Raw genomic sequence first — 18,393 nt, 5'->3', positions numbered from 1 at the left:
GGTGAAGAATCCGCCTGCCAATGCAAGGGGACACAGGTTTGAGCCCTGGTCCGGGAAGATCCCACATGCTGCAGAGCAACTAAGCCCGTGCACCACAACTACCGAGCCCGCGAGCCTAGAGCCCATTCTCCGCAACAAGAGAAGCCACCGCAATGAGAAGCCCGTGCACCACAACAAAGGGTAGCCCCCACTCACCGCAACTAGAGAAAGCCCGGGCGCAGCAACGAAGACCCAGCACAGCCAAAAATAAATAAAGAATGAGGAAAGTCCTTTTCTATAGCTTGAACCGGACAATCCCATTTCAAAAATAACATTAGCATTTTTTAGTAGCAACCCATTGTCTTTAGCCCAGCAACCTCATATGCGGAAAAAAGTATCTAAACCCATGTGACTTTGGATAGGATTTGGCTTCAAATTAATAGAACATACCATCATATATTTATCTTGTGAATCCCAGAGAAAAGCACCCTTATTTAGAAGTAGCCCTTAAGAAACTTGGGTCCTTAGAGAGAATGCCCTTTAGAAATGTCCTTTTTCCTTAGGAAAAAAAAATGTATTCCTAGGATTTTCAAGGGTGGAAAGAGATAGTAAGGCAGTGAAGCAACTAAACAGTGGTTAAGGGCTTCTCTGGTGGCACAGTGGTTAAGAATCCTCCTGCCAATGCAAGGGGACATGGGTTCGAGCCCTGGTCCAGGAAGATCCCACATGCTGCGGAGCAGCTAAGCACATACGCCACAACTACTGAGCCTGCACACCTAGAGCCCGTGCTGCACAACAAGAGAAACCACTGCAATGAGAAGCCCGCGCACTGCAATGAAGAGTAGCCCCAGCTCGCCACAACTAGAGAAAGCCTGCGCACAGCAACGAAGACCCAATGCGGCCAAAAAAACCACACCAAAAAACAGTGGTTAAGATCTTTCTGAAAGAGAAAGTTGGAGGGACTTCCATGATGGTGCAGTGGTTAAGAATCCGCCTGCCAGTGCAGGGGACACAGGTTTGAGCCCTGGTCCAGGAAGATCCCACGTGCTGTGGAGCACCTAAGCCTGTGAGCCACAACTACTGAGTCTGCACTCTAGAGCCCATGAGCCACAACTACTGAGCCCTCATGCCGCACCTGCTGAAGCCTGCGCGCTCTAGAACCTGTGCTCTGCAGCAAGAGAAGCCACCGCAATGAGAAGCCTGCACACCACAATGAAGAGTATCCCCTGCTTGCTGCAGCTAGAGAAAGCCCATGTGCAGCAACAAAGACCCAACACATCCAAAAAAGAAAAAAGAAGGTTGGAGTGTAAATGTATTCCACAAAAAGACCTGTGACCTATCATTTGCTTAATAGCTTATTATGTTTTTTTAAAATTTATTTATTTATTTTTGGCTGCATTAGGTCTTCGTTGCTCTGCGCGGGCTTTCTCTAGCTGCGGTAAGTGGAGGCTACTCTTCGTTGCGGTGCACAGGCTTCTCATTGCGGTGGCTTCTCTTGTTGTGGAGAACGGGCTCTAGGCTCGTGGGCTGAGTAGGTGTGGCTTGTGGGTTCTAGAGCGCAGGCTCAGTAGTTGTGGTGCATGGGCTTAGTTGCTCTGCGGCATGTGGGATCTTCCTGGACCAGGGCTCGAACCCGTGTCCCTGGCATTGGCAGGTGGATTCTTAACCACTGCGCCACCAGGGAAACCCGCTTATTACGTTTAAAGTGCAGTTCTTTCTCCTTTGCCTTTTTTCTGAGATGAGTGTACATCCAAGGTACATCGTTAATACCTACTACAGCCAAATATTTTTTGTGACCAGAGCCCAGTGACTCTGGCAGAGTATCCTGGTTCCCTCTGGCCCAGGAAGAGAAGTTTTCTTTTGGTTCAGCCCACCTGGAAAGAAGTATTGTGGGGAAAGTAGTCAAGGGAAATGGATTTCTGTTGCCAGAATCCAAATATGGCTCATTAATCCTCCCAAGTGAGCCCAAGATTAGCATCTTAATCAGTCTCATTTCAGAGGTTTTTAAGACTTATTCTGTTCTCTAGGTTCTTTATAAAGAAGGAAATGAGCAGTGGCTGCATTTGGTAGAACTCTTTGGTATTTAGAGAATGGGAGTTGTTGCCAGGATCCTAAGTGGTCCTAGGTAGGCTACAGTCTCGAGAGTCAGCAAAACTGGGTTGTGTGCATGCAGTAACAGAAGGCAGAGAGTGGGAAATATTTATATTGGTAATAGTTTTCCTCTAAAAGCTCCAAAGGAAAGGAAAAAGTTGGCTTGCTCCCCTACCATAGATGGTTTTATTGTTATCTAGAATGTGAGTCCAGCCCCATTTCCTCCTTACCTAATTGGTATCAGGACATTTAATCAGGTCAGCTGATGGTGAATTCTTTAGAATTTTTATTTTGAAATAATCTCAAACTTACAGAAATGTTGCAAGGATAATACAGAGTTCTCCTATATACCCTTCTGCTACTTGTTTTATTATTCTCTTCCTGTACACACACACACGTATATAAACTTTATTCTAAACCATTTGAGAGTAGATTATATATATCACGACCTTTTATCCCTTAATAGTTAAGTGTATATTTCCTAAGAACAAGGATATTCTCTTACATAATCTTTAGTACAGTTATCAAATTCAAGAAATTTAGCATTGATACAGTACTGTTCATATTCCAATTCTGTCAATTGTCCCAATAATAAACTTTTTCATTTTTTCCCTTCAGTCAAGGATCACATATTGCATTTAGTTGTCATGTTTCTTTAGTCTCCTTTAATCTGAAACGGTTCTTCAGCCTTTCTTGGTCTTTTATGACATTGAAATTTTTTATGAATACCAGCCAGTTTTTTTTCTTTCTTTCTTTTCCTTTCTTTCTCTCTTTCTTTCTCTCTCTCTCCCTCCCTCTCTTTTTCTCTTGCTCTTTCTTTCTTTCTTTCTTTTGAGAATGTTCCTCATTTGGGTTAGTCTGGTGTTTTCATCATGATGATTCAGGTTATATGTATCTGGCATGAATCTATACATCACTACTGATAATAGTGTCCTTCTCAGGATATCATATGTGGAGGTGCCCCTCATTGGTGATACTAATTTTGATCACTTCATCAAGGTGTTACTTTGTTTCTTCACTGGATAGATACTATTATCCCCTTGGAACTCATAAGGAGTCTGTGGGGAGACACATTAAGACCTTGTTTTGCTCCTCATTAAACTTTTCCCCCCACGATTTATCATACATTGATGATTTTTGCCTGAACCATTTTCAGATTGCAGTGACAGAAAATTTTGAGTGGTTGCTTAAAATACCTGTTCTTAAAGGACTTGTTCTTAGGTATGGAAATAAAATGAATTTTCTTCTTAGCTTGCTTGTGTTTGTTTCTTTCTAAGAAATACAGTCACATGTCCTGAAGGTCTGTATTTCTTTATGGCTTCGGTGATGCTGTTTTTTAAAAATATCCAGTAACTTGAATTCCCTGGCAGTCCAGTGGTTAGGACTCTGTGCTCTCATGGCCAAGGGCCTGGGTTAGATTCCTGGTCAGGGAACTAAAATCCCATAAGCTGTGTGGCACAGCCAAAAAAAAAAAAAAATCCAGTAACTTAAAAGAGTTTTGAAAATTGGGAAAAGGTTTATCTCAATGAGGCTTGACTGAGCGTTTGGTGATTTCCTAGAATATGGCACCATAACCCAGTGGAATTTGTTCTCCACTCAACCAACAGTATAAATGTTTCTTCTCTAAGCCAGACTGGAAACAGCCTTGTGAAGCTGATTCCCTTCTCTTTTTTTCTTTCCCCCTTTTAATAAGTGGGTTAGCAATATGAATGCATCATATTTCAACTTTTCTCAAATCTGTTTTAAAAGCCTGGTTGGGCTCATTAAGAAATTCTACTTCAGCTTTTTAAAATGAATAAAGTTTTGAAATACCCATCAGGAGCTTTAAGAGAGAAAAATGGTTTGAGAAAAGTACTCCCCATTCTTATTTACTATCACCCTTTTCTCTCCTTCCCTCTTTTTTCTCTACATTTTTCCTTTTGTTTCTACTTTCCTTTTATTCCTTTGAAGGATCTGATCAATATGCGTGAATGAGTTTCCCTAAGAAAAGAACAGGCAGAGAGAGAAAGAGGTATTGTTCTTGAGTCTCAGGTCCTTTGCTGTTACTATGGTGAAGAGTAGGCTGATGATACGACATTACTACTGAAAGCCTTACTAACTATCAGTTATGTTTTGTGGAGGAAACCTAGCCCATGATAAATTTTAAAAAAGAGGGAAAAGTAGGGAAAGAAAAGAAATGGAACTAGAGAGGCAGAAAGTAAGGAAGAATGAACAGAAAGGAGGAGAAGAAAAGGACTTGGAGGGAAGGACCAAGAATACAGAGCTGCTAAATAGGAAAATGGGAATTAGCTCTAACATTTACCTTTACCCAGTCTACTGTTTGGGCTTTCCCCTTTCAGTAGAGTGGGTTGCAAGGTAGGATGAGGTTGGGTTGAATGAAGTGGTCCCATCTTTGACTCCTTGGATCCATCCACTCAGAACTGAAGGGCTTACCCTGTAATAGGGTGACTTGATAGCCTGATCCTAGTAGGTTGGGGTGGAAGAGTCTATTAAGTGATGCCTTTTGGAGAGCTAGTATTAACAGTTATTTTTAACCTTCCATTTCAATCCCTTCATTCTTTAGGCTCCTCCACTGGCTACTATGAGAGCAGTCAAAATTAGCAACTCTACAAAATGAAGTACGTCTTGTCTCCCCAGTCACTTCCAAAATAAACAGGGAGTAATACTGTCCATATTTTGTCTCACTTTACTCTGAAGGCTACCAATAGAGGAAGCATGGATTAGTGTGTAGTGATTTCTAGGCTCTGCCCTCTGGACAGATTCCCCTCAGAGTGCTGTGGCTGAGTGACAGGACCATGTGGCGGGAGTGCAGCTGGAAGTATATCATCGGCAGATTTGGGTTGGGTAAATATAGCAGGAGCAGGATGTCAGTGTGGGAGATGGATTGTTCTGGGAAAGGAAGTGTTGTCTTTCGTCTGAGAAACAATTTCCTGCACTTCTGGGACTCTTGCTTTCTTTTTTTTTTTTTTTCAGGGCAGAACAGGAGTTGGCAGGAGTTGGGTACACTTGCTGTATTCTATCTCTGGGTGTCTGTCTGTTCCTATATTTGAAGTTGGGAATAGAAATCAGATCTGTTTGAGCAGTTAGGAAATGGACCCAATAAATAGCCATACCCTTGCCTTACAGTTCACTTTTTGTAGTCTTAAAGCACGTACCTGGATAGAGCCTCTTTTTAAAAAGTAACCGTTTTTTTTAGTAAAACAGACAAGTTGAAAGACAAATATAATTATACAAAGAAAATCAACTCTATTGAAAGTCAGACATGAGGCACCAGCTGGCAGGAAACAGCTGGGATGTTTCTGGGGGCTAGACTCTTCCACACCGGAACTTAACTCTTTAAGCTATCTCCATTATCTGAGCTGCTTAAGATGGCTGCCCACCTACCAACAATCTCTATGAAAGACTAAATCTACTAAATTATGTGATATTTTACAATTGACTAGAACTTTACAGGTTGTAAAGTGCTTTTTGCATATTTTTAAAACTTTTTTTTTTTTTTTTTTTGGCTGCATTGGGTCTTCATTGCTGCGTGCAGGCTTTCTCTAGTTGCAGCGAGCGGGAGCTACTCTTCATTGTGGTGCACAGGCTTCTCATTGTGGTGGCTTCTCTTATTGCGGAGCATGGGCTCTAGGTGCACGGGCTTCAGTAGTTGCAGCACGCGGGCTCAGTAGTTGTGGCATGTGGGCTCTAGGGCGCGAGGGCTCAGTAGTTGTGGCTCACAGGCTCTAGAGCGCAGACTCAGTACTTGTGATTCGCAGGCTCTAGAGCGCAGGCTCAGTAGTTGTGGCGCACGGACTTAGTTGACCCGCGGCATGTGAGATCTTCCCAGACCAGGGATCGAACCTGTGTCCCCTGCATTGGCAGGCGGATTCTTAACCACTGCGCCACCAGGGAAGTACCTAAAACTTTTTTAAAAGCCTTTTTATTTTAGAATAGATTTAGATATATGGAAAAGTTGTAAAGAAGTTTCCATATACCCTACACCAAATTTCCCCTGTTATTAACCTCTCACATTAGTATGGTACATTTGTCACAATTAATGAACCAATACTAATATATTATATTAACTGAAGTCCGTACTTCATTCAGATTTCCTTGGTTTTAACCTAGTGGTCTTTTTCTGTTCCAGGATCCCATCCAGGATGCCACATTACATTTAGTTGTCATGTCTCCTTAGGCTCCTCTTGACTGTGATAGTCTGCATATTTTTTTTTTCATTTACATTTCATAACAACCCACAAAATAGACTGAGCCTTTATTAGTATCCTCCTTTTACAGGTAAAATTCAGGCTCCAGAAAGGTTAAGTAACATGTTCAAGGTTACACAATTAGTAAAAGCTTCTATTAAAATGTGGTTATGATTTGGAAAAAGGCCATGACCTATTTATTTGCTTTTTATGTGGATGAGGGCAGAACTATAGCTAACTTTCAGGTGGGCCATTTGTAAAAGAGGATCAAGAGACAGAGGTGAATAAGTATTACTTGCTTCTGGACCTTTCTGTCTTACCTGGATGCAAATTAACATTATTATTTTAATCACAACTCCATGGGAAATGCCCTTTTTCTTTGTGATTCTGCTGTGTCTATCAAAGGAGCTGATTCCAGAGAATCCTGGACTGCCTGATGAGTCGACCTTGTTCTCTAGCAGCAGGCTTGCTGCTCGCTGGTCCCTGTTGTTAGACATCCAGGTTCAATAGGAAGGTTACTGAAAGCATGGCATACACACTAACAGAACCAGGCTGTTTCTGGTATTGTGTGGTATTGTGAAGTAACTTTCTGGGAATAAAGCACATGAAGTTTTTAGTTCCAGGGTCTAATTGAGCAGGCTGAAGTTCTGGCTTAGGGATAGGAGAGTCACAGAACTGTAGTGCTGAGAGGTAGTAGAAAAATTAAAAATTCACCAAGACATGACAATTACTGGCTCTGAATGCTTTACTCAGCGGGATAAGGTTGGGCGAGCAGGGAGAGGAGGTAAAGTGTAGTACGTTACTGATGATACTAGATACTATTAAAAGATCATATCATGGTGATAGAAACTATTGGGGTACAAACCATTAGCTCTTAAGGGAGGGAATAGCACCCTTTGCCTAGGGAAGTAGTCATAGGATTGTACCTGTGTATTAAAGGGCAATTTTTTGTTTGTTTGTTTTACCACATTTTCTTTATTAAAATTTTTTTTTACATCTTTATTGGATTATAATTGCTTTACAATGTTGTGTTAGTTTCCGCTGTACAACAAAGTGAATCAGCTATATGTATACATCTGTCCCCTCCCTCTTGAGCCTCCCTCCCACCCTCCCCATCTCATCCCTCTAGGTTGTCACAAAGCACTGAGCTGATCTCCCTGTGCTATATAGCAGCTTCCCACTAGCTATGTATTTTACACATTGTAGTGTATATCTGTCAGTGCTACTGTCTCAATTCATCCTAGCCTCCCCTTACCCGCCGTGTCCACAAGTCCGTTCTCTACATCTGCGTCTCTATTCCTGCCCTGCCACTAGGTTCATCAGTACCATTTTTCTAGATTCCATATATATGCGTTAATATACGGTATTTGTTTTTCTCTTTCTGACTTAACTTCACTCTGTATGACAGACTCTAGGTCCATCCACCTCACTACAAATGACTCAGTTTCATTTCTTTTTATGGCCAAGTAATATTACATTGTATATATGTACCACATCTTCTTTATGCATTCATCTGTCAGTGGACACTTAGGTTGCTCTCCGTGTCCTGGCTATTGTAAATAGTGCTGCAATGAACATTGTGGTACATGTATCTTTTTGAAATATGATTTTCTCAGGGTATATGCCCAGTAGTGGGAGTGCTGGGTCATATCGTAGTTCTATTTTTAGTTTTTTAAGGAACCTCCATACTGTTCTCCATAGTGGCTGTACCAATTTACATTCCCACCAACAGTACAGAAGGGTTCCCTTTTCTCCACACTCTCTCCAGCATTTATTGTTAGCTTTTTTGTTGATGGCCATTCTGACTGGTGTGTGGTGATACCTCATTTTTTAATTTTTTATTTATTTATTTTTAAAATGTATTTTTATTGTTTTTTCCTCATTTTGTTTTTGATTTGCATTTCTCTAATGATAGTGGTGTTGAGCATCTTTTCATGTGTTTGTTGGCCACCTGTATGTCTTCTTTGGAGAAATGTCTCCTTAGGTCTTCTGCCCATTTTTGGATTGGGTTGTTTGTTTTTTTGATATTGAACTCATGAGCTGCTTGTATATTTTGGAGATGAAGGTTAACTTTTAAAGTTCTGCAAATTAAGCTGACAGGGTAAGCAGTTTATTGATGCCATTAACAACCACTTTCATTTTTTAAAAAGTTTATTTATTTATTTATTTATTGGCTGCACTGGGTCTTTGTTGCTGCACATGGGCTTTCTCCAGTTGTGACGAGCTGGGGCCACTCTGTGTTGCGGTGTGCAGGCGTCTCATTGCAGTGGCTTCTCTTGTGGAGCACGGGTTCTAGGTGCACGGGCTTCAGCAGTTGTGGCTCGCGGTCTCTAGAGCGCAGACTCAGTAGTTGTGGCACACAGGCTTAGTTGTTCTGCGGCATGTGGGATCTTCCTGGACCAGGGCTCCAACCCGTGTCCCCTGCATTGGCAGGCAGATTCTTAACCACTGCGCCACCAGGGAAGCCCAACAACCACTTTTATTAAAGCAGTTTTTGTTGTTGTTGTTGTTTTGGGCCATGCCGCACAGCTTGTGGGATCTTAGTTCCCCAACCAGGGGTTGAACCTGGGCCCAGGCAGTGAGAGTGCTGAGTCCTAACCGCTGTACCACCAGGGAATTCCAAAAGCAGTTGTTTTTGTTTTTTTTTTTAATTAATGAGAAATGGGATACTTCTCAGTTTATGCTTTTATGATGTATAGCTGTGAGCCTAGAGGCTGGTTTAGCACCCCTTTGTAGTGACTATTGTTCTCTGGTTATTAGCTCTGATTTTTTTTCTCCAAAAGGAAGCTATGGAAATAGCAATGAATAAAACAATGAGGAAGAACTTCAGGAAGTTTGTGTATGTTGTGTGTCTTCATGGCATCATGGAGTAGGTTGGGGACAAAGTAGATGTTATAAACCACCAATTTTAGTCTTTCAGGGCATGGGTGACTAAGGCGTTGTGCCAGGAGGGTGGGAGGTTATCGATGGAAGCAAAGATTACAACAGGTATTAAACATTATAGGATGGACATCATGCTCTGAAAATGCTTTTGCTTTACCAATTTGAATGAGAAAATGTGAAAGACAGTGACAATATGAAAAATGACTGTTCAAATTAGAAAATCCTGTCTATTGATGAAATTTAAACGGTCGTTAGGTAGGGGAAAAGTCTTGTTCAGAATGCAAGACAGGAAACAATGAAGTACCTGTGTCTCCAGAGAACTCAGCATTGAACTGTGATGGAGGAAGGGGAAATTCCTTACTGTGGTCTTGCATAGTGTGAAATCCTCATGAGGCCTCAGCAGATGTAGAGTCTCTAAGGATTTGTGGCTGGCTGAAGAAGCTTGGATTCAGTGAGCCTCCAGTGGGGAGTGCAAGACAGAGATGGCTCACCAACATTTCTGCTTCAGAACAATAAGTTTTGGTGAGTGGAAAGCTACCAGTTGTACTTTACTTTTGCAAGAATCAAAAATGGTCCCTTTGCACTATGGCCTGAGCTGACTGCTTGTCTCTACAAAAGCTACAGAGGAGATGCCACAGGCTCTAACTGGAACTTGCTTATGGTTTCCCAGAAGGGAAGCTCATATCCTGTTAAAACACTGTAGAAAAATTAAGTAGAACTAGTGGTAAGAGAATCGTTACTTTTGGGACTTCCCTGGTAACACAGTGGTTAAGAATCTGCCTGCCAGTGCAGGGGATGTGGGTTCGATCCCTGGTCCGGGAAGATCCCACATGCGGTGGAGCAGCTAAGGCTGAATAGTGCTGTAAATAGTGCTGTTAGGAATATGTGTGTACATGTATTTGAGTACCTGTTTTCATTCTTCTGAATTATATACCCAGGAGTGGAGCAGCTAAGGCTGAATAGTGCTGTAAATAGTGCTGTTAGGAATATGTGTGTACATGTATTTGAGTACCTGTTTTCATTCTTCTGAATTATATACCCAGGAGTGGAATTACTGGCTCATATGGTAACTCTATGTTTAACTTTTTGAGGAAATGTCAAACTGTTTTTCACAGCAGCTGAATCATTTTACAGTCCCAGCAGCACTGTGTGAGGGTTCCAGTTTCTCCACATCCTCACCAGCACCAGGTAAAACTCTTTCCAGTCCTTATGGATCTCCTGGCATGCTTCCCTGAAGTCACTGGAAGGCTCTTCTGGTCAAATAAAGTACTGAGGTTCTACCTTTTGTGCTAAAGAATTACTTTCTTCTAAAATCAATAGGAGATAGGGATCACAGCTGATGTGGGTTGCCTAGACAGGGTTGAAATCTGACTTGCCAAAACGAGAGTGTCAGTTACTCTTTGGGTCTTGACAGTAGATGGTAGTATTTCTGGTTTCATATGCCATCAGAATCCTGCACCAGGCAATGGGCTGGGTCTTGCTGACTATACAGGAGGCTCAGTTTGCTTGCAGATTGCCAGCTTACTTTCCTGCTTGCTGAATAACCTTCTGGAGACAGAGTTAGCTCTAATTCCATCTAATGAGTGACTGGTTCTTTTTAAGGTGCTACATAAATTGATTTCAGTTGTTATTCCATTACTAATATGGACATTAATACTCTAATGTTCCCATTTCTTTTCTATCTGGCAAGATGGTTTCTTATCTTGATGTCTTCTGCATCAAATTATTGAGTTCCTAAATGCCTTTTTCTTACCTTTTTTAAGCCATCAATTTCTACTTCTTATGTCTATATATTTTGTGATTTGTATAATAATAGTCACTATGATTATTGTTTTAGTGTGTCTTATGTAAATTTTTCTGTTGTGGAAGTTACTTTCTTCTTTTGAAAGGAGAAAATTGATGCTGGGATCTAGGGAATCTAGGAAGCTTGACCTTCTAGTTCTATAAGTCCAGCTTTCCTTTTTTTTTTTTTTTTTTTTTGTAGCACTGCTTTCTCCAGTTTATATGTTGGGTGGTAGATTTTTCTAACTTTCAGAAAAATTATTTTTTCTAGTGTAATGTGTTTGCTGTGTTTTAAATCTCAATAAATCAGAATACATTTCAGTGTTTATTGCTTCCATTGGTTGCTTTTTTTTTTTTTTTTTAATGAGTTTGGACCAGTTTTCAAAGCAAACAGAAAATTGTAGTCTCTAACCTACCTACCTCCCCTCCCCCACCTGCCACTCTGGTGTTAGGTTTACAAATGCATCCTAACCATTTGATCAAAGTCATGCTTTGAATAAGGCTTTATAGTCAGGTATGGTTGAATGACAGGTATGTCTGGATTTGGTCTTGAGAGATTTGGGGATGGTTTTTTTCCCTCCCTCTTCCAATAATGTACTGTGGTCTGTAATAGGTTGAGTTGTAACATTCATTAAACCACTCCTCACATTCCCTGTTTTCAAAGCTTATCAGGATGACTTTGATTTAGTTATTTGGAACCAAAAAGGCATTTGTAGAGCCTGATCTGGAGTTGTGGAGCAGTAATATATCAGAGATCAGACTTAGGTCCCAGTGGTATTATTCCTCGGGATTTACTTGCCTGGAAGTACACACAGGAGCCAAATGGTATGTATGGAAAGCTTTGCTGGAATGCAAATTGGACACGTTTTGTTGGGACCTGTAGGGGATTTTCACTGCTTTATAATTTTTCAAAGGTTTGTTATACATCAGACAGTCACTGCCTCTTCTTTAAATCTTTAAATCCCCCCTCTTTTTCCTGTTGTAAAGGTCAGATTTTTTTTGACAACTGTGTGCAGGAACAAGATTTGCTAAATCCCTTCATTTTTATTCATACAAATGTCGGCATTCAGTGAGCATCAGTTATCCCAGCATTTAGAGGTAAGGAAACTCAGGGAGAATCTTTTGAATCTCAACTTAGTACGAGGCATATATCTCTGGGGATGAGTTTACTGCCTCAGTTTTAACCATGACTCCTCTATGTGGGATGACACCCTCACAGTGGCTTGTACGTGAAACCTACCCTTCATTAACTCCATGTCTATGGCTGTAGGATAGATAATATGTCTAGTGGGAAGAAACTGTGTTGGACTCTTCTAATGGGGCCTCTTTGAGACAGTCCTTAGATTCATATTGGAAAAGAAGGACAATTAATTCTCTCCAATGGAGTTCCATTTTTAGCCTTATTTAGCTTTTAGTGGTATCTTGGGCAGCACACCACTTTTAATTTGAAGATGATTCTTTTTCTCACTCAGTAGATGGAATCATGATATTATTACCATATGGTACAGTTCCTCATCAAACTTGTTTAGTTTGATGTTATGTTATCATGTTATCTATTGCTATGTAGGAAATTATCCTGAAACTTAAGCAGCTTAAATTTTTTTAATTTCACAATAGTTTCTGAGGGTCAGGACTCTGGGAGCCACTTAGCTAGTGGTTCTGGCTTAGGATCTCTCAAGATGATCAGCCAGAGCTACAGTCATTTGAAGGTTTGGCTGGGCTGGAGGATCCATATTGAAGCTTACTCATGTGGTTATTGGTAAGGTGCCCCAGTTTATCGCAGGCTGTTGTCCAGAGGCCTCAGTTTCTCACAATGTGGCCCTTTCCATAGGATGGCTAGCAACATGGCAGCTGGCTTACCCCTAAGCGAATGATCCGAGAGAGAGCAAAAGCCACACTAATGTTTCTTACCTAGTCTCAGAACTTCTGTCATATAATATTGATCACCCAGACCAACCCTGACATGATCTGGGAGAGGACTGCGCAAAAGTATGTAATCATTGTCATTGGGGGTCATCTTGGAGGCTAGCTGCATAAGAATTTAATTGGAAAATTTCAGAAGTTTACTTGGACTTAAATACTCATTTTTTCCCCCCTGAAAAATTGTGTTCTTCCTACTCCGCCCTCTCTTTCTGTCTTTTCTCAAACTCTCCTGTCTCTAAATTATCCAGGGTGTATATGGCAAATATATATGTGAAATATATGTGCTTCAACATGTGAATCTTTCTCTCCCATTACCATCTCAGCCTTAAGCATTAATAAAAACCCTCTCTTTTTCTAAAGCAAACCAGTAAGCATGATCCATCCCTCTCCTGCTGCTTCCTTCCTTTCTTCCCTCTGTCTTCTCTCTTTCTTTAAAGGGAAACATCTGTGGCAACTGGTCCAAGGAGCCCTCTCCTCATGAGAGCCCCTCAGTTGGATTCAGGTAATCCTTTGTGCTTCCTCAACCCATTTACCACTGATCCTATAAAATTTGTTGCAAATAGACTGGAGTGACCAGAGTTATGGGACCACTATGGATCTTTTAGACTGAGATACATAATGATGTGAGCTCTTCTTAGATTCTATCCAGAACTCTGAAATGGAGATAAAGGCCTTGCACATGGGAGATATTTAAAAACTAAATTACTTGTCTGTTACTTGATGGGTTCAGCTGGTCCTTTGTATAGTAGTCAGAAGAGAGCCTGAAGAGTGATTTGCTATTCTTCACCTTTCTAGGACAAGCAGATCTATAGTCACAGTGATAAAGAATGCACAAGTTGATCTTGAAGCTAACCAGGGATACTGTCCTGCCTGTTTGGTGACCATGCAAGCCATACTGTTGCATTGACATTTTTTCCCAACCTTGGTAGAGTTTCCTCCACCAAACACTATACCTGATAACAGATAACCTCTGTTGTGAAATTGAACTTGTTCAGCTTTTGGCGGGGGGGGTGGGTGGTGGTGGTGTAAAATGGAGAATTAGCTTACTTTCTCAAAAATCCCAGAGCATCTTTGGCTTCCTAGGAACAGCCTGAAGCTGTGAATGAATCTGGCATCATATTCCTATTGCTGTTGACTGGCCTAGTAGAAAATTCATACCTGGGAAAATGTACTGGATGCTTTTTTTGACTTAGGGTATATAGAACCAGAGAAGATCCAAAAATGTGTTTTAACTCTATGGAAGATCATAAACAAAAGTAACAAGGCAGGCAAATAAGAACAAAAAACCTTTTCACCTTAAAATCACTCTATACCTAACTCTCTGACCTTCTCTAATCCTTATCATTATATACACATAATTTAAATTGTTTAATCAATATGCCATATTATTTTTGTTCCTTTTATTCATTTAGCATAATTTAATACAGAAGTTTCCATGCATTCACCTATGTATCATTTTTAATGTTACTGTAAAAATACATTGAATTAGAATGTCATAGGTTAACTATTCTTTTAAAATTTTTAATTTGTTGTACGTAGTGCAACTTTAATTGTCTTTGTACTGATAAAATTGTTTTCCTTTCTAATTATCTTTGTGAAATAATAGTCCCATTAGTAGAATGACTGAATTTTATGGCTGTGCTATCCTATTTTGAGTTTTCTAACTTCTTTTTATTTTTGCTAATTTAGTTGACAGATTTGTTTCACATTTCTTTAATTACTAGCATTTTCTCAAGTATATTACTGTTAGGAGTTTTTCCTATGTGAATTATCTGTTCTTAAGTCTTGGCCACTTATTTGACAGAAATTGGTTAGTATCTATTCGGATTTGTATCACCTCCTTTTATATCTGGATAATGCTTTTTTATCTTTTCAAATTTATTTCCAGTGTCTTTTTTCCCCCAATTATTGTGGGCTATTTGAAACCTAGGTTGGTAGTGGTATTTTTGATCCTTACAGAGAGGTTCTTGGGTATCAGCTAATTTAATTGCATTTGAAGTGTAGAAATGAGAGGTCCTGTGAAAGCCTTTGACTCAGAGTATGCATGGGAGCCTCCCTGTGTGGAAAGCAGGCAATCCAAGGAGTAAGGAGGGGAGGTGAGGACAAGGCTGACACCAGACCTATAAATAACCTAAGGTTTAGCTTTGTGCTTTGAAATAGGAATTAGGTCACTTTTATTGTCTTCCCCAAGTTATTTACTGTTTGGCCATGAAGAGGAGGCATTAGGATTTTTGAAGAAAACGTTACTGTTTTCATCTCTTAGAAAAATAAGAAGTGCTGATACTGTTCAGCTCTGCCTTGTTTTCTTGTTTATCTTAGAGTGAGATGACTAAGTCAAAAGTATGGGTTTGGGGATTTGTTTGACTAGACATCATATCCAGCTTCCTAAGAAAGTGGAATTCTAAACAGTGAAAGGCCCTGTATCTGTTTGCCATGGCACCATGCCGAGGACAGATTGACCATGTGAAAGGGGAGCTGGTAACCCAGCATGTGTCAGTCTCTACACCATTGAGCAAGGTCCTTTTTTACCTCTATTATAGACTGCCGTGCCCAATCATTCTCACTGGTCTCTACAGAGAGTTAAAGGCCCAGACTCTTAGAACCTCTTCTAAGGTCTAGTTCCTAGCGTTCTCTCTGGGCCCTCATTTTTTTCTCTAAAATGAGAAAAGTGGACCGAACAATCTCTGATGTCTGTAAAGTACTCAGCTTCTTTAGGTCCATTGTCCTCTCATACAAGGTTGGAAATACTTTCAGAGGGATCCTATTCTATATGAATGTCATTTCCCTTTATTTGTAATGAAAATTTTGATGTTGGAATAGTACAGAGTGTAATTTTAAAAAGAAAGTACACATAATCTTTGCTTCCATGTATTTTGAGGTAGTCTCACTTTACAGTTTCCCTTTGTCTTTCCATTGTCCAGTTGGGTTGCTTTGCAGGTGAACTGCTTCAGATAGTTATATAATTCCATAACAGCCATTTAGTTCCAAATGAATGATGCTAAGATTTTTGTTATCTCTTAAAATTTTCAATAATTCTTGAAAATGAATATTGCATGAGTATCCTATTTTGATTTAAAACTTTACTCATATTAAATACCTTACATTTTATATATTAATATATATATGAAGATAAATAAATATATCTCAATTAAGACTCACAACAGGGCTTCCCTGGTGGTGCAGTGGTTGAGAGTCCGCCTGCCGATGCAGGGGACACGGGTTTGTGCCCCGGTCCGGGAAGATCCCACATGCCGCGGAGTGGCTGGGCCCATGAGCCGTGGCTGCTGAGCCTGGGCGTCCGGAGGCTGTGCTCTGCAACGGGAGAGGCCGCAACAGTGAGAGGCCCGCGTACCAAAAAAAAAAAAAAAAAAAGACTCACAACAATCCTGTGAGGTAGGCATGAGGATGTGGAATAGTAATCCCCAATACCAACTCTTCTCCATCATGTGCTACTCCCAGGAGGCAACTCCTTTCATCTCTTTTAGCAGATTCTTATGGAGTATACGTCAACATTTCTAAGTAACAAGCTTAGGGACTTCCCTGGTGGTCCAGTGGTTAAGACTCTGTGCTCCCAGTTCAGGGGGCCTGGATTTGATATCTGGTCAGGGAACTAGATCCCGCATTCTGCAACTAAGACCCAACGCAGCCAAATAAATAAATAAATATTACAAAAAAACAAGCTTATATTGCTACTTCTTGGTTTTTTCAGTTTTAAGCATGAAGTTCCACTCGTTTGTTTTATGTCTCTGCTAATGTTTGCAAGAATCAATGTATCTTAGAACGGGAAGAGACTTCAGATCTTCCAGAGACCCAAACTCAAAAAACTTCAAGGGCCTAGCAGGTAACTTAAATGAGTATGAGAATAGGGAGCATCGTGGACTGTAGCAAACTGAAAGGTTACCCCATCTAAAGAAGTTCAGTTCTGTTTTTACTGCACATAACAAACAGTTAAGATATATGGGTCTTACTTGGGTCCTGATTCATACAAACAAATGTAACAGAAGTTTATGAGGAATATAGAAATTGAATAGTTGCAAATTGAACACTAACACTTTGATACTAAAGCAAAATTGCTCTTTTAGATGTGATGATAATGATATTATGGTTATGATCAAGATGAATGAAACTATATGATGTACAGGATTTGCTTCAAGATAATAGGGGAGGGGGAAGGGATAATGAAAAAAGATTAGCCCTGAGGTGCTAATTATTGAGGCTGGATTTGGAGTACATGGGAGTTCATTACACTAGTCTACTTTTACATAATTTTGAAATTTTTCATAATAAATGTTAAAGAAATTTTATGGTTCAGAACCTGGTCCCCTTAGCAGAGGAGTAATAGAATAGGGAGGAAAGGAATCCAGAATAGTCTAGAACAAAGGCAGTTCTTTTAGCTATACTATCACCAGACTGTTAACAGTATATTCCATCCAATAACTATTTGTTATTATAAATGTTCATTTGTCTAGTCTATTCTTATTTCTTTTTAAAAAAAATTTATTTATTCATTTTTGGCTGCATTGGGTTGTCGTTGCTGCGTGCGGGCTTTCTCTAGTGGCGAGCGGGGGCTACTCTTCATTGCAGTGTGCAGGTTTGTCACTGCGGTGGCTTCTTTTGTTGTGGAGCACGGGCTCTAGGCACGCAGGCTTCAGTAGTTGTGGCACATGGGCTCAGTAGTTGTGGCTCGTGGGCTCTAGAGCACAGGCTCTGTAGTTGTAGCACACGGGCTTAGTTGCTCCACAGCATGTGGGATCTTCCCGGACCAGGGCTCGAACCCGTGTCCCCTGTTTTGGCAGGTGGATTCTTAACCACTTCGCCACCAGGGAAGCCCCTAGTCTGTTCTTTTAAATATTTATTGTAGGGCTTCCCTGGTGGCGCAGTGGTTGAGAGTCCGCCTGCCGATGCAGGAGACGCGGGTTCATGCCCCAGTCAGGGAAGATCCCACATGCCGCAGAGCGGCTGGGCCTGTGCATTCGGAGGCTGCGCTCTGCAACGGGAGAGACTCGCATACCGGAAAAAAATAAATAAATAAAAAATTATTGTATAATTAGTTAAATATTTATTTTTTTTTTTTGCGGTACGCGGGCCTCTCACTGTTGTGGCCTCTCTCATTGCGGAGCACAAGCTCCAGACGTGCAGGCTCAGCGGCCATGGCTCACGGGCCCAGCCGCTCCGCGGCACGTGGGATCTTCCCGGACCGGGGCACGAACCCGCGTCCCCTGCATCGGCAGGCGGACTCTCAACCACTGCGCCACCAGGGAAGCCCGTTTGTATTCTTATGTAGTAGATGATAACATGTCATTTCAAAATGTGGTTTCAGTTATGCTTATTAAATTCATTCATTGCTATAAAAAATAAAACTTGTAGCACACACCAAACAAAACATATTTATGGACCAGCCCAAATTTTTTACCTGGCCTTCAGTTTGTTATTCCTCATTTTGCTCCAGCCTTCTCATTTTACAGAAGAAGAAACTAAAGCACAGAGCGGTTGTGATTTGACCAAGGTCACACAGCTTATTAGTGGGGAAAGCTAGAACTTGGGTCTC

At 40.8% G+C, this 18,393-nt stretch overlaps 1 protein-coding gene across 28 annotated transcripts in view; it reads left to right on the top strand.

The window, feature by feature from the left end:
* The window catches only part of GBF1 (golgi brefeldin A resistant guanine nucleotide exchange factor 1), a 127,870-nt gene that overhangs the window by 30,641 nt on the left and 78,836 nt on the right, over window positions 1–18,393 (top strand). For 2 of the 28 annotated variants that reach the window (XM_067024814.1, XM_059054070.2), the window contains one exon: window positions 13,283–13,347. The exons of the other annotated variants lie outside the window; for them this stretch is intronic. In XM_067024814.1, the coding sequence (XP_066880915.1) occupies window positions 13,323–13,347 (25 nt within the window). In that variant the 5' untranslated portion in view covers window positions 13,283–13,322. Of the gene's footprint in view, window positions 1–13,282; window positions 13,348–18,393 lie in introns of those variants that run through there. 28 annotated transcript variants of the gene reach the window in all.

This window comes from Kogia breviceps, chromosome 2, assembly GCF_026419965.1.
Source record: "Kogia breviceps isolate mKogBre1 chromosome 2, mKogBre1 haplotype 1, whole genome shotgun sequence".
Classification (NCBI taxonomy): domain Eukaryota; kingdom Metazoa; phylum Chordata; class Mammalia; order Artiodactyla; family Physeteridae; genus Kogia; species Kogia breviceps.
This window is presented reverse-complemented; position numbering and strand designations above follow the sequence as displayed.